We start from the raw sequence: 13665 nt of genomic DNA, 5'->3' as shown, positions 1-13665 counted from the left end.
GTCAATTCTGCAGTGGACAATGGAGCTATCGTTTCTCCCGAGCCAAGTGTATCCACGCCCTGAATTTTGTTTGTTCCCTGAGTATACAGTAATCATGTTGTTGTCTACAGTGATTTCAAGCACGTGACCACCAAGGTTTCCCTATTCTTTTTTCCACGCCTTGCTGTTCCTTTCCGCTGAGCACTGACCCGCAACAAGAAATCTCCGGTCAGCGTTCTAGAACATCGTTGAGGTCCGTTCTCGTGCTGGTACTTGATACATGTCAAGCATGTTGTCCTGAGCATGCGATCAAGTGGACATCTTAGCCATCGCCATGGGCATAAGCCGTTTCATCACAGATCATCAAATCGGAGCACAACTGACACTCAAGGAAATGCTCAAAGTCCCGAAACAACTTCAATCCGGTCTGACGGAGCCACGCTTTTCATAGAGGACCGCAAAGGAGATCGGCGAAACCTGGAGTATGCGTCTGCGGATCGCTATGCTATTCCACGATACTACGCAGCAGGCAATGGTGGCTTGATCGGGTTGGATCGAAAGTATCGCATCACATCACGGTCTGAAAGTCGTCGCGAAGTCGAGAATGTTGAGCTCGATTCCACCAGGAGGCCACGTAGACAATCCTTGCTCACGAGGCCTGTCGGCGAAGATGAACCAAACGTAAAGCTGTCATCCCATTCCAACAACAGCGACGATCTGCACGATGACTTTATCACATTCGAAGACAGCCGGCCGCGAAAGAAGCGGCGAACATCGGGCCAAAGTCTCCCGTATTCTTCTTCCCAGGAAAGTAGCGACGAGTCCGATGTAGATACCGATCAAATTAGCACCCATGACGAATCTACAGACGCCTTCGACGCTTTCAAGAACGATCCCACCCATCGTCGTTATCTAGAGCTTTCTAGAGCTACGGCCGAAAGTCCCACGAAGCCTGAAGTGTGGCTTGCCTTTATTGATTATCAAGAAACCTCGTTCAATGGCCGACAACGTGCTCGGGATATAGGAACTGCTTCCTCGCGGAGCCTCGCGGAGCTGAGAATCTCCCTTTACGAAAAGGCACTATCTCATGTCAGAGACCTCAAAGGCCGCCATACCTTGATACTCGGGCTGATGCGCGAAGGCAGTCAGGTCTGGGACGTGCAGAAACAGACTGCGCAATGGGAGACCTTTCTTGACAAGGACGCATCGTTCGACCTGTGGGCCCTTTACCTGAATTTCGTGCAGGGAAATGCGCTGCGCTTCAAAATGGAAACGTGCCTGGAAGTTTACAAACGGTGCTTGCAGAAGTTCGAAAGAGGTACAGATGAGCATGTCAGGGATTCACAATGCATCTACCTCATCTTGCGTATGACGGTGTTTCTGTGGGACGCTGGTTATACCGAACAAGCTGTTGGGATGTGGCAAGCCATGCTCGAGTACAACCTCTTCCGGCCCAACCTCATAACAGCAAATGACCTTATTCCAGCCTTGGAGCAATTTTGGACGGGCGAGGTACCCAGGATTGGAGAAGAAGGAGCTGCTGGTTGGTCATCAAATACCAATGTGGAAGTCAAAGAAAACGCCGACAAGCAACACCCGACGCTCCAAGCTCTCGATTTTGCCTCATGGGCAGCAGCCGAATTTGATCTTGATCGAAATGCAGGTCTCCCAGCAAGAACTTTGGACGATGTAAGCGACGACGATCCGTACCGAGTCCTCTTATTCTCAGATCTCAGCGATTTCCTTTTCTCTATCAATGCGGAAAAAGGTATCAGGCTCCTTCAGGATGCTTTCCTCCTATTCGTTGGGCTGCCGCCACTAACGACATCATCTGAATCCAGAAGCTGGAAACATGATCCTTTTGTCTACGGTCGAACACCCAGCTCATCGAGGTTTGCTCCACTGCTCAGCAGTGAAAAAGAAATGCCCAGCCCCTCAGTCGTCTTACCAGAAATATATTTCACAATCAGGGCGGTCATTTCTCCTCCGAACTCCGCCTTGCCGGCTGCTGGCAGAGTAGCTGGTGTGTATTTGGACTTCGTCCGCCGAGCCGTTCTGCAGTTGACATCGTCTCCCATCTATGGCCGGTCTGATGAACTAATGATGGAATATGGTGTCGCTATCGAAGCTGCCATTGATTTGAAATCTGCTCGCAAGATGGCTCGGGCTTTTCTAAAGCGAAAGCCCGACAGCATGCGGCTATACAACATCTACGCCCTGCTTGAGTGCCAGCTTGATAATTTTGGTGCTGCAGAGAAGGTATGGTCGACTGCACTATCTATGCAAAAAGCCCTGAAACCAGACGCTACACGGCAAGCTTTCGTTCTATGGCGTGACTGGGCGTATTCATGCATGTTTTTGAAGAAGTTCCATCAAGCCAGAGTTCTTCTCAGTATGATAGCAGACGCAAATTTCGACCCCGCCGAGATCCTAGTTGCACAGGAGGAGGCTCCCTCGCCTGCCACTCAGATCGAGGTTGAACAACATATCAAGTCCGCGTTTGAGGCTTGCCGACTTTCAGCTCAAAGCGATCTGCTTCCAGTTCTAGTTGACCTGCTTGCTATCGCAAAATATCTCAACAATGGGCTCTGTATTGACTCAGCAATGGGAGCCTATGATGCGGCCGTAGAAACAATCGCCAGCTCGCCGACGGTAGGTCGTGGTGTGATTGAGACCATACATGAGTGCCGAGCACGACTACTTCACGCCCATGCGACGATGTTTGGACAGCCATTTAAGCCCAGGGAACTTTGGCAGATACTGTCTGAGTCTATCCGAAGTTGTCCAGATAATGTTGATCTTCTTTTATTACAACACTTCTACTCACAGAAAGCTGGTCTGGTAGACCGCCTTCGACAGGTGGAATCTAGCGCAGTCGAGAACCACTCGCCAGCTGAAAGGAGCAAAAACGTCATTCCATGCGTGTTCGATGTGGTTGTTGAACTCAATCGGCCTTATTACTCGGGAAGCACGAATCACAGCATTCGGGCGGCTTTTCGGCGGGCTACAGAAAAAGTATCAGCTGGCCATGATTGCGTGGGGCTGTGGAAGGCATACGTGCTGTGGGAACTATCCTTGCTCAACAACGGCTCATATCCAAAGGCAAAGTCAATAGCCACCGAGGAAGGGAGGCGACCTCGACGTAATGAGCTTATAGACACTGTGTATGCCTCATTGCGAGCTTGCCCTTGGCCAAAGGAGCTCTACATGCTTGTTTTCGCCGATGAGGCTCTGAGGGACACCATTGGCACCGAGGGTCTGAAACGCTTGGCTGAGAGTATGCTGGAGAGGGGTCTGAGACTGCATATCGACTTCTCGGACTGGTTTCTATGAAAGCCTGGATAAGCGTCTAGAATGCCTGAATGATAACGAGGCTGAGAGAGGCTGACAAGGCTGAGGCTTGACTCGTAGATCTGAATGAAATGTTTTTAATGACTCGCTATTTCCGACTATCCCCGCACCTTTGCGAGTCTCCAAATTTTTTTGTCCTGCGCAGGACATTCAAAGGCACGCTGGCAGACTCAATTCTGCAAGAAAGTCTTATAGTGCTTTTCGACCTGACCAAAAGACCCCGGAGCGGTTGTTTCACGAAGAAGTCACCGATGACTCCTTAGAACACTTCTATACGGCATCGAGCCCTGCCATGACTTCGACGTTCGCTGCGCAGTTGCGCACCATCGCCGCACATTCCACGAACGAGTTAGATCTACGCGCTCGACGAGATGCACATGCCGAGTCACTCATCTTCGAGCGGAGCATTGCGGTCAAGCAAGACTGGGAGACAGTGTACCAAATATGTGTGGAAGGATTCCGAGAGTTGTGCCTTTTGGATTCAAGATTGAAGGAGTTCGAGGGAAATCTCTACAGTCCGCAAGCGAAAGACCAAGACAGAGAGCAATTGAGCAAAGCACAGAATGAGGCACTTGGAGTGGTCTTAGAACGATGTCTAGCACTGCTAGGCTCTAAAGTCATCCTGAGGCCTGGGCTAAGAGCCGTGGAGTGGCTTGTCAGAAGATTTCGTGTCCATGTCTACAACACCGGCGCCCTTCTGGCGACTCTCCTGCCTTACCACGAAACCCCGATCTTCCAGAATGTCTTGAGCATAATTCCAGCCAACAAGCTCGTCAATGAGTGGAAGTTCCTGAATCCATACCACAAGGTGGCCCCCAGCGTTCCCCGCCACGCCTTGATTTACACTGCTACCAACAGCGATCCCTTCTTTTCCTACTTTAACAACCACACACTTCGCGCATGTCAGGATGGCGCCGGTCACTCGCAACTGTTGCGCTTCTGGGGCAGTATGTTTATCGAGGCGGTTGCAGCCAGATTGAACCAAGTGAAGAGCGGGAGAAAAGAGGTGGAGAAACAACGATTGGAAGATGCTCTGTTGAAAATATTCCCCGTCCTGGTTGACGGATTCGCAGCCAGGGAATACCCCGAGGTGATTGTAACATGCTTTACCGTCTCCCTTATCTTGGCGAGCAACTCCAATCTCGAAGACAGCGTTCTCGACTCTATGTTGAGAGCAGTGGCGCCATTTGTCACCGACGCCGATGTTGACCCAAAGTCAGCTCTGGCTTGCGTGGCAATACTGGCTGGCAGAAAGACAGATCGAAGGTTGCCGAAGATTGTGTTGGAAACTTTGATGAAGGTTCGCGATTTGAAGACGAGACTGCTCGAGCTGAGAGGCCATGTCACTGACGACCTTTTGGAGGCCTTGATCAGCTCTTCACTCTCTGGGATCAAAAAATCAAACCATGCTTCTCGACTATCGTTCGTTGAAGGGCTGCTAGAGATGAGTCTTGATCTCTCAGATCGAACTGCGATTAGTCGTTTTGTTGCAGTCCTGCTTCGGAAACTACCCAAGAAGGACTCAACAAATGCAGCAGACTCTGCCATCCGGGCAGAAATAATTGGACTATTGCAAAAGTTGAACGACAACACAGCCTTCTCTGCAACGTTTCCTAAAGCTGTACAGCTGGCAGGTCAATCTCTAGCCGATGTTGAGACGGCTATCGAAGGCACGATCGAGTCCACCAATGGTGTCTACCTGATCGAGCCTGCTCCGATGGACGTGGACAGCACTCATCCTGAGGACTCTACAGATGCTAAAGCGATTGAAGCTATGTTGGCCAGCTTGCCTTCCAAATCCGTCGAGTTGTCCTTTCTGAAGACCGGCCACTCTGCACTATTTGACCAACTTCTTCAAGCGTTCGCACTATGTCAGAAGAATGATGACCAGCTTGGAATTTTCCAATCGCTTCCACTATGGGGTCAAAAAGGCGAGCAGTCCTCGGATCTGCGAACAAGTTTTTTCTTAAAGGTTGCCTGCATTGCAGTGCCAGCCCAGCAAGTGGCCGCGCTTCGAATCATTGCAAACTTGATCACAAGTTCACCTCGCCAGCCATCTCAATTCCTAATACCTTACTTCACGGTTCTGCTGGCCGATTCAGCCCAGTCAGTGAGACGTTCAGTGGTTGCCTGTTTATTAGCCCTCAACGACAAAATCTCGAAGATGGCCAAGGAAGACGACGACCAACAAAAAGCGACAGAGACTATTTATGATGGCCTCGCTATGGTTGAGACTAAGCGGCTGGCTCCTGGGCAGGCAGCCAAGATCTTGGGCCAGGTTTATATCCCCGTTCTGGAAGAATGTGTTCTGGACGCATCGCACATTCGCCAGGTGTTAGAGACTGCGTTCGACAGTGCGGCTCGTTCGTCATCGTCTGGTGCTAGGACAGCTAACGTGGAATTGAAGAAGTCACTGAAGCATGATTTATTCGAGCTTCTGATCGACGCCGCACGGGGTACTCCGGTCTTCAGGGTCAAAGTACGCCTTGTTGAGCTGCTCCTTGGTGTCCCGAAAGTGGGCACTACTACCACAAGCAAAGCGCTGGCGCCTGTCCTCAAGGAATGGGCATCTCTGACTGAGACCGACGCCAAGTCCACTGCCAGCTCCGCCAATCTCTCTCCATCGCAGACTGACGCGGTCATGGTCCAACTCATCAATCCACGTGGTAAGGATGCAGTCGGAGAAGCACTAGCGATGCTGAATTCGGGAAATTCACAGCTGAGATCTGCTCTGGTGTCGGCGTTCTTTGATCGGCTGGTTTCCATTTGGCAAGACATGAAAGAGGAGACGCAGATATCGTCTGCAGTGACTCTGTTCGATATGGCCTTTTCTGACAACGCAGCCATCGCAGGAGGAGCCCGAGATGTGTTTCATTCTGCCAACCTTTCCACAAGTGTACTTTCCACGTTGCTTGACCACGCTTGTTCAGGACTGGCTCAAATGCCAACAGAGGTGCCAGCCAAGAAGCGCCGAAGAACCAGTCATGGGCGTGCAAGCATTCCCAGAGATACGACGATGGAGTTAGACGTTGCAGACTCAAGACTGACTTTCGCGCTCGAGATCGTGGAGAACTCGAAACCAGAGAATCACCCGCAATTGTTAGGCAATCTGTTCGAGGTGTTGATTACGCTCAGACGTCTCAAAGACAAGAGCACCACAGAGTCTCCATACTTGCTCAGTTTGTGTCTGAGCAGTATCCTAGCCATCATCGACAAAGCTCGACAGTCACGGAAACCCAACCTCGACATGTCAAGCATTCGTGCAGATTTGGTGACTGACTGCGTCCGCTCTTCGGGAAACCCACAAGTTCAAGCCACGGCCTTGTTACTATCGGCATCTCTGGCTTCTTTGGCCCCAGAAAGAGTATTGCACACTATCATGCCAATCTTCACTTTCATGGGTCACGGCATTCTGTCAAAAGAGGATGAACGATCGATCTACGTCACAAACCAAGCCATTGACCATATCATTCCTCCCTTGGTCAGTACGCTCAAGAAGCAAGATGCAAGGAATCTCGTCCACTCCACATCCAGTCTACTGACCAGCTTCGTCACCGCCTATGACCATATACCGCAGCATCGGCGGACAGCCTTCTATCAAAGACTGCTGAACAGGCTGGGAGCCGAGGACTTTGCGTTTGCAATTATCGCATTGCTTGCTTCTAGGAAAAGGCGCCAAGATATCTCCGGCTTCTTCACGGACTTGATCGGAGGATTGCCAGCAGTTACTCAACTCTCTACACACAGGAAGCTCTTGGGATTGGTCACGGATATCTTTTCGCCCAAGCCTCATAACGCTGAACCATTGCTTGACATCACCAAGTCCAGCAAGCCAGAGGAGCGGGAGCGAGAAGCAAAAGTACTCTTGGAAGCTACCGCAAATGTACTGGGCAATAAGGGTCTGAAAGCCCAGGTCAAGCGGATACATAAGCTTCCTGAGTCTGATGTCGAAGATTTCTGGGCAGAGTACAGGAATTGCATTCCGCAGTTGCTGGCTTTGCTGAAGGACCAAAAGGCGCACCACCCAGCCCTGATAGCCTCCACCAGACGGTGCTTGAGTGCGCTACTAGAATTGCCCTCACTCGCAGAACTCCTCGAAGTCACGCCCAGTCTACTGCAGGAGATGGACCAGATCGATGATAAGGAGCTCCAGCCTCTCGCCCTGCGGGTGCTAGCTACGCAACTCCAGAATAACGCACCCAAGGACAGCAAAACTCAATCTGCAGCCATCGCAATTCTTCCCACCATCGAGACAATCATCAGAACAACTCAGAACGAGGCCTTTAGACATGCCGCTATCACATCCTTGGATCGAATCGTGGAAGTCTACGGTCGCAAAAGCCCCGACCAGATCATCTCTACGTCAAATGTGCTCATGGAGAGCAACACTGGTCTATACTCCGAGGACACAAGAACACAAATCATGTCTCTACTTTGCCTGGCTTCCGTGGTCGAGGTTCTGAAAGAATCAGCCGTCCCACTTGTACCACCATCGATGTCAAAGGTGCTGGATCTGCTGGACGTGAGCTTACACTCGGTCGTCAGGAATGTCGTGCTGCACAACGCCGCATTCACACTGATATCCTCGTTCATCACCCACGTGCCTTTCATGGTCTCGGATGAAAATGTGGTCGCGATCCTGAAACTCGCCCACAAATCGTCTCGAGCCAAGTTGGAAGCATCATGCAAGGAATCGAGAATCGAGACGTTAAGTCTCCTCGCGCAGAAGATGGATCTCACTTCGATCACGACCAGTCTCAACCAGGTGTGGACTGAGACCCTTACCGACATCAACGTCGAGACGGCCACCGAGTATCTCGACGTGCTGGCCCAAGCCATCGAGAAGAACACGAAAGCCACGGTCGTGCGGTCTGCAGAGTCCATCTCCGAATTCATGCTGCAGGTTCTCGACCTCCGACGTCAAGAATCCTCCCTATCAGCCGAGGACATCGACACGATCGAATCCAAGTTACAAGCATTGAGCATCCCATTCATCTACAAACTCAACGACACGGCGTTCCGACCCCTGTTCGAGAACTGGGTGGACTGGGCTGTCAAAGCCTCGGATCTGGACGATGACGCCACCGCAGACCTGGAGGGTGCAAAGTCAGCTCGCCAACTAAGTCTCTTCCGCTTCGCAGAGCACTTTTTCTCCACGCTCAAGAGCATCGTGACAAGCTACGCAGGGTATATTCTCGACCCGGCCAACGCGATCCTTCGCTCGGTGGCGGATTCAGCGGACGCGAACGAGAACATGCTGCCGCTGTACAAAGCCACGCTCAAACTCCTCACGACAGTCATGCAGCATGACGCGGATGGCTTCTTCGCTTCACCATCGCATTTCTCACCACTATCTGAGCTGTTGGTCAAGCAACTCACGCTCGCAGCGACAAAGGTCAAACCTCTCCGTGCCGTGGTGTCCAGCGCGGTCATCCCAGCGATTGTGGCTCTTGCAACGGCTACGCTCGATACGCCGGCTCATCATCACTCAATCAACCACGGTCTGTGCCAGCTACGGCACCATGCCTCAGGCCATGTCAGATTGGCCGCAATTCGCACGCACATTGCGCTCACTGAGAACGAGGACGTTGGCGAGGAGTGGGTGAATAATGTCGTGGTGGGCACGAGTACGGAGGGCGTTGGCGGTAGTGGTGAGACTATGGTCTATGTCAACGAGAGTTTGGAGGATGATGATGAGGATGTTGAGCGTGAAGTCAGGAGATGGGTCAGAATGGTTAGGGAGATGGTCGGAGAGGACGTGTTTGAAGTGTAGATACTCCTGCCGGCTCAATGTTGAGCTGAGGATCTAAGACTGCCTCTGCGATGGAGGGTAGATTTGATGGAGGTGAGGTATCGCACATATTGTATACCAAGCAAGAATGTGAACGAGAAACGGAAGGAAAGTAACAGGTCATTGAAAAAGAGTTATTGTCTATCTGAGTAACACGCAAGAACTGAAAATCAACATGAACAGTCATACCCCTTTTGGGCCAATACTCTCCCGAAGACGGAACGAAAGCAACACCAGGATGAATCCATCAAGCATTTCCACCCAACTTTTTTTCTGGACCAAGAGACTTTCGCCTGATGGTCTCTTTCATTTTCTGTTTTTCTTCTTCCCAATGATAAACAGTCAATATCAACCCAAACGCCCAAGAACTCCAACAATGCAATGAAAACATAGGAAATAACCCGAAAGAAAGCTGTCGTGAAAATAGTACCAGTCAAAGAAGAGAAAATGGAACTTTGTTGAGCCAGAGTCGTTCATCTCAGCACGCCCGACGCCGTTGTTGAGTTACTGGCTCTGCTTCATTGCCGCTTAGATGTAAAACATCGTCTTCTTCATGTCGCCATGAAGTCTCAGGCAGTCTTTGAAGTCGGCCTCATCGTACTCTTGTCTTTGGGGCGGTTCCTGCCCGCGAGGGGATGGATAGGGATTGTAATACTTGCGGACATAGCACCGGGCACGGTCAGCAGCAAGATCGGCATAGTAGATAGCAGGACACACTCCGACCGTGCGAGAGGATCTGCCGAACAGGTAGCATAGATGATGAGTGGTCTCTGCAATCTGCTCCAGAGTGTAACCGGGTTCGTTGACCAAGATATTGTAATGCGTTGGTCTGGCTGTACCTTGGATGGCTCTCTGGCTCACCAGGAAGAAGTCTTGACCATAGCCGTAGGTGATTCGATCTGTGACAAGGCAACCCGGCAGCGGATTCTCGTTGTCGCCCTGTTTGGTGCGTCCGATGATAGGGTTGTGGGCCTGCTTGCTTTTGACAGGATCAGGAAAGAGCCGGGTTTGGTTGCGCTTGACCGCACAGATAAGGACGATTTTCGGCTTAGGAACATTGATGGCAGGAAATGCTTCGTACAATTTGTCGACACCATTGCAGATTCTGGTGTACTCGTTGTGTGCGCACATGCTGAATTGTGAATCCGAGACGCCATCACGGTAGACAATGAGCTGGTCAGGCGTTTGCTTGTTTCGTTCGTAGTAGTCCACAAGACGTTCGAAGATCATGTCGGTAAGTTCGACGACCTCTTCTCTGGACTCCTTATCAGGATCATGAATCACATTCGGTTTCAAACTGGCCGGCCACTGTGAAAACGTCGGATCAACACTGCCGACACAGGCCGCGACACTTGGAGAACCTTTGACATGTCCTGCACCAGGATGTGTGACATCAATGCCGATGATCATGCTTCGTCTGGTCAGGACGGCTGACCTGCTTCCCTTGCTAGGATCTGTCATAGGACTGGATTTCGTTTGCGCCACTGGCTGTGAGTGCTGCACTGTTTGCGCTGACTGCAATGGTTTTGCTACTGGCGTGAATTGTGCAACACTTGTTGTCGCCTTTGCACTGGCTGGCTTGGCCACCGTCGTTGCACTTGGAGACTGTGGAGTTGACGTTGCCGCGATTTTCGACCACGGGAGGACGTCTGGTTTCACTGCAGTGCTCGACTTGGCGTTCCCTGGAGCAGCCACCGGTCCAGTCGAAGCTGGTGGCCTCGGTCCATCTGCCGCCTTACCTTTGCCCTTTCCATCTCCTCCGGCTGAAGGCTTTGTTTCACTCACAAAATCGGCCTCATCCGGAATGCCATGAAGAATTTGATTTGCGGCGTTAGTATCGAGCTTCAAGTTGATTTTCATGCAAAGATTTGCCAGACAGTCGGGTGTCCAATTTGGTGTCCAGTCGAGAGGGTCCTTTCTGGGATTGTCTTTTGGCGGTCGCTCTTTGCGGATGTAGTGACACACTGTCGCGATGCCGACTTCTTGATCACCAGCTTGCTTGATTGCAGTGTAAAGACCAATGTGGTACTTCGGCAGGATGATGACGGCGAGGTTGACTCCTTTGCGTTTCAGCACTTGAAGCTGGGCTTTGATTGCCTCATATTGCCTTTCAATGCTTCCGGTGTCGACTTCCGCAGGCAAAAGACGATCATCCTGCCACCTGAGGCCATGGGCGTATGGGAAACCTGGATTCTCAAAACGCATCTCTTTCATGCCATACTTTCCGATATCCTGTTCAAGGGATGTACGGAACTTGTCAAGCTGGTTGATGGGGCTTTTTATCGCACCATCACTTTTGGTCATTTCGAAACAAGTCCATCGCTTTCCGCGCGCCGGTCTGACGAAAGATACATCTTTCAACATCCATGACCCATTTTTGCAATCAGATTCACTGACCGGATTGTCTGAGTTTTGTGATGGACCATGACGCCGACCGTATCGAAGAGCCGGTGGGTCGACGATCTTGACGGAAACTTGTGCCATCTTGTGGTCAAGCGACAAGCCGAAGTCTGTTGCACCTCCTTCGCCGGCTGCACCTGGAGGACAGAACGTCTGCCAACCCTTGTTAGTGATCATCTGGTAGTTCTTCCTCGGTGGTCTGATCGCTCCAGACGGTTTTTCAGCTTGGCTTCTGTTGACTCGTCCGGGCAGAACTTCCAACCGATTTGCAGGTATGGTTGTATGCGTATTAGGGTCGTCCTTGCCGATCAAAACAACGTAGATGTTGTGGTCCATTTCCCAACGTTCCAGTCGATAGTAATAGTCGTTTACCATGCCAAGATTATTCTGTACTCCCTTGAGCTTCATGTGACATGCGTTGGCGATTTGCGGGTCTCTAGCATGGTCGAGACCTCTGACGGTGCCGAATTTGTCGATATTGTTGATGTGTGGAAGGACCCTAACAGGCAGCCCTTTCAGGAAAGAATCGAGTTGCGAATGATCCGAATCATAGTGGAATTCTGTCCAGGCTTCGATTATGTCTTGCACCGTCCCAACTTGTTTGACGCCATTTTCATCATAAAAGCTATGTTGCCAGAAATTCGCCGTCGTGGTATTGATGTTGAGGTCGATATTGCCCTTGGCACTGACGACGGTTCGAACGCTCCTCGAAAAGCCAGGGATACTGTAGAGCCCTCCAGTACTGGAAAAATAAGGCCCCGTGGCAGTCTCTTGATTGAGGTGCGTCACCACTCCATAGAAGTAATGTCCATTCGAAGTGGTCATCCGCGGTATCTCTGGTGGGTATTGTTGAGGGAAGCAGTCGCAATATGAAGGGAAGCTGAAAATTATATTCAAAGCTTCGACAGCAGCAAGTTTGTTCTTTTCCGTTTCAGTGTCAGACGGTCCTCGTGGCCCTTGCAGGCTGAGAGATGCGAGCAAATTTCTGAATGAGACAACTGTTGGTTCTCCGATTGTGATGGTATAACGCTTGCAGTTGGCGGCGGGTCGATCCTGATATTCGTCGTAGTATTCGAACACATTATCTTGTGGTAAGCTCCCTATCTCCAACGGATGAAGAGAGATAATTCGTGTGACAAAGTCGGTTGCGACTGCACGTCTCAAGCGCAGACGGTCGAATAGGAGACAGACAAGGCGTTTCTTCTTGACATTGGGCACTTTCTCAGACCTCTCTGCTTGACCAATAACATTGCCGCTGTTTGTACCCGCCGGCTTGCCGGCAGTTGCAGCTTTTCCTTCCTCCGTGAAAGTCAATTCATAGTCGTACACCTCCTCAGTTTTCCCAAATGAGACGGCGAAGTGGTTGGCGAAGAGGAATTTTCCGTCGTCGTTGAGGCTGAGATTTTGCGTCTTGCCGACCAAGCTGTCCTGACCGCTGGTTCTGTTGCCGTAACTGTTGTGTTGAAAGTTGCGCCCTTTGTAAGTGTTCCCGTCACGGCGCCAACCGGACTGGTTGTAGCCACGACCGGACATCTTGATTCTGGTGTCGGCTCAGATGGTAAGAAAATGCTGTACGATAGAACCTCATGTTGTTCAATGGCAGACACCTGAGATATATTGGGCAGGCGATGTTGCGCTCATGTTTGCTCATTCTGCCAGTCATCGTTTGTATCAACGGGCACAAACTTGAACCATGTTGCTGAATCTGTTTGTGCAGATCCAAGATGACAAACGGGCTGCTGCGTGTGATTCACAAACCAATTGAACAAAGAAGAATGGTTTGGCTGGGCATGTAAACTCTGCAAGCTCCGGAGATGAAAGCACGTTTGTCAGGCAGATCAATCTGAGTCAAGTAAGAATCATGCGAACGATCAATATACCAAGCAGACATTGCATGGTCTGACGGGGCATGGACAAAGGGCCAGAGGACAGAAAACGACACAAACCATGACGCAAAAGATGAAGAAAGATGCTGGTAAAGGTCTGATTCATGTTGGTCAGCTTGCAACAGCACACAACAATGAATTCGGCAAACAGTTAAGTCAAGAAGAGGTCGTACGTACCTGCTTGACGTGGATCGCTCGTCACATGGATTCAAAGCATTCAAAGAAAGCAAGAGCAAGCAAACTCACTGGAAGAGTCGA

General features: G+C 50.8%; 3 protein-coding genes across 3 annotated transcripts; 2 read left to right on the top strand and 1 right to left on the bottom strand.

Moving 5' to 3' along the window:
• Nucleotides 1-67: 67 nt before the first annotated feature.
• On the top strand, nucleotides 68-3431 carry EDD37DRAFT_640941 (NRDE-2, necessary for RNA interference-domain-containing protein). Its single transcript, XM_062817275.1, has one exon. The coding sequence runs from the start codon at nucleotides 283-285 to the stop codon at nucleotides 3310-3312; it is 3030 nt and encodes a 1009-aa protein (XP_062666128.1). The 5' UTR covers nucleotides 68-282; the 3' UTR covers nucleotides 3313-3431.
• On the top strand, nucleotides 3428-9540 carry EDD37DRAFT_171066 (uncharacterized protein). The gene has a single exon (XM_062809861.1). The coding sequence runs from the start codon at nucleotides 3623-3625 to the stop codon at nucleotides 9101-9103; it is 5481 nt and encodes a 1826-aa protein (XP_062666127.1). The 5' UTR covers nucleotides 3428-3622; the 3' UTR covers nucleotides 9104-9540.
• On the bottom strand, nucleotides 9377-13518 carry EDD37DRAFT_170384 (Piwi domain-containing protein). The gene has a single exon (XM_062809858.1). The coding sequence runs from the start codon at nucleotides 13052-13054 to the stop codon at nucleotides 9650-9652; it is 3405 nt and encodes a 1134-aa protein (XP_062666126.1). The 5' UTR covers nucleotides 13055-13518; the 3' UTR covers nucleotides 9377-9649.
• Nucleotides 13519-13665: the final 147 nt, after the last annotated feature.

Source organism: Exophiala viscosa (genome assembly GCF_022695815.1).
Source record: "Exophiala viscosa unplaced genomic scaffold EDD37scaffold_13, whole genome shotgun sequence".
In the NCBI taxonomy this organism is placed as follows: domain Eukaryota; kingdom Fungi; phylum Ascomycota; class Eurotiomycetes; order Chaetothyriales; family Herpotrichiellaceae; genus Exophiala; species Exophiala viscosa.
Note: the sequence above shows the minus strand (reverse complement) of the source record. Positions and strands in the feature narration are given on the sequence as shown.

What these genes read in the sequence shown, in the direction of transcription:
- EDD37DRAFT_170384 (XM_062809858.1), bottom strand. Translation starts at nt 13,054, where the DNA reads ATGTCCGGTCGTGGCTACAACCAGTCCGGTTGGCGCCGTGACGGGAAC.
- EDD37DRAFT_640941 (XM_062817275.1), top strand. Translation starts at nt 283, where the DNA reads ATGCGATCAAGTGGACATCTTAGCCATCGCCATGGGCATAAGCCGTTT.
- EDD37DRAFT_171066 (XM_062809861.1), top strand. Translation starts at nt 3,623, where the DNA reads ATGACTTCGACGTTCGCTGCGCAGTTGCGCACCATCGCCGCACATTCC.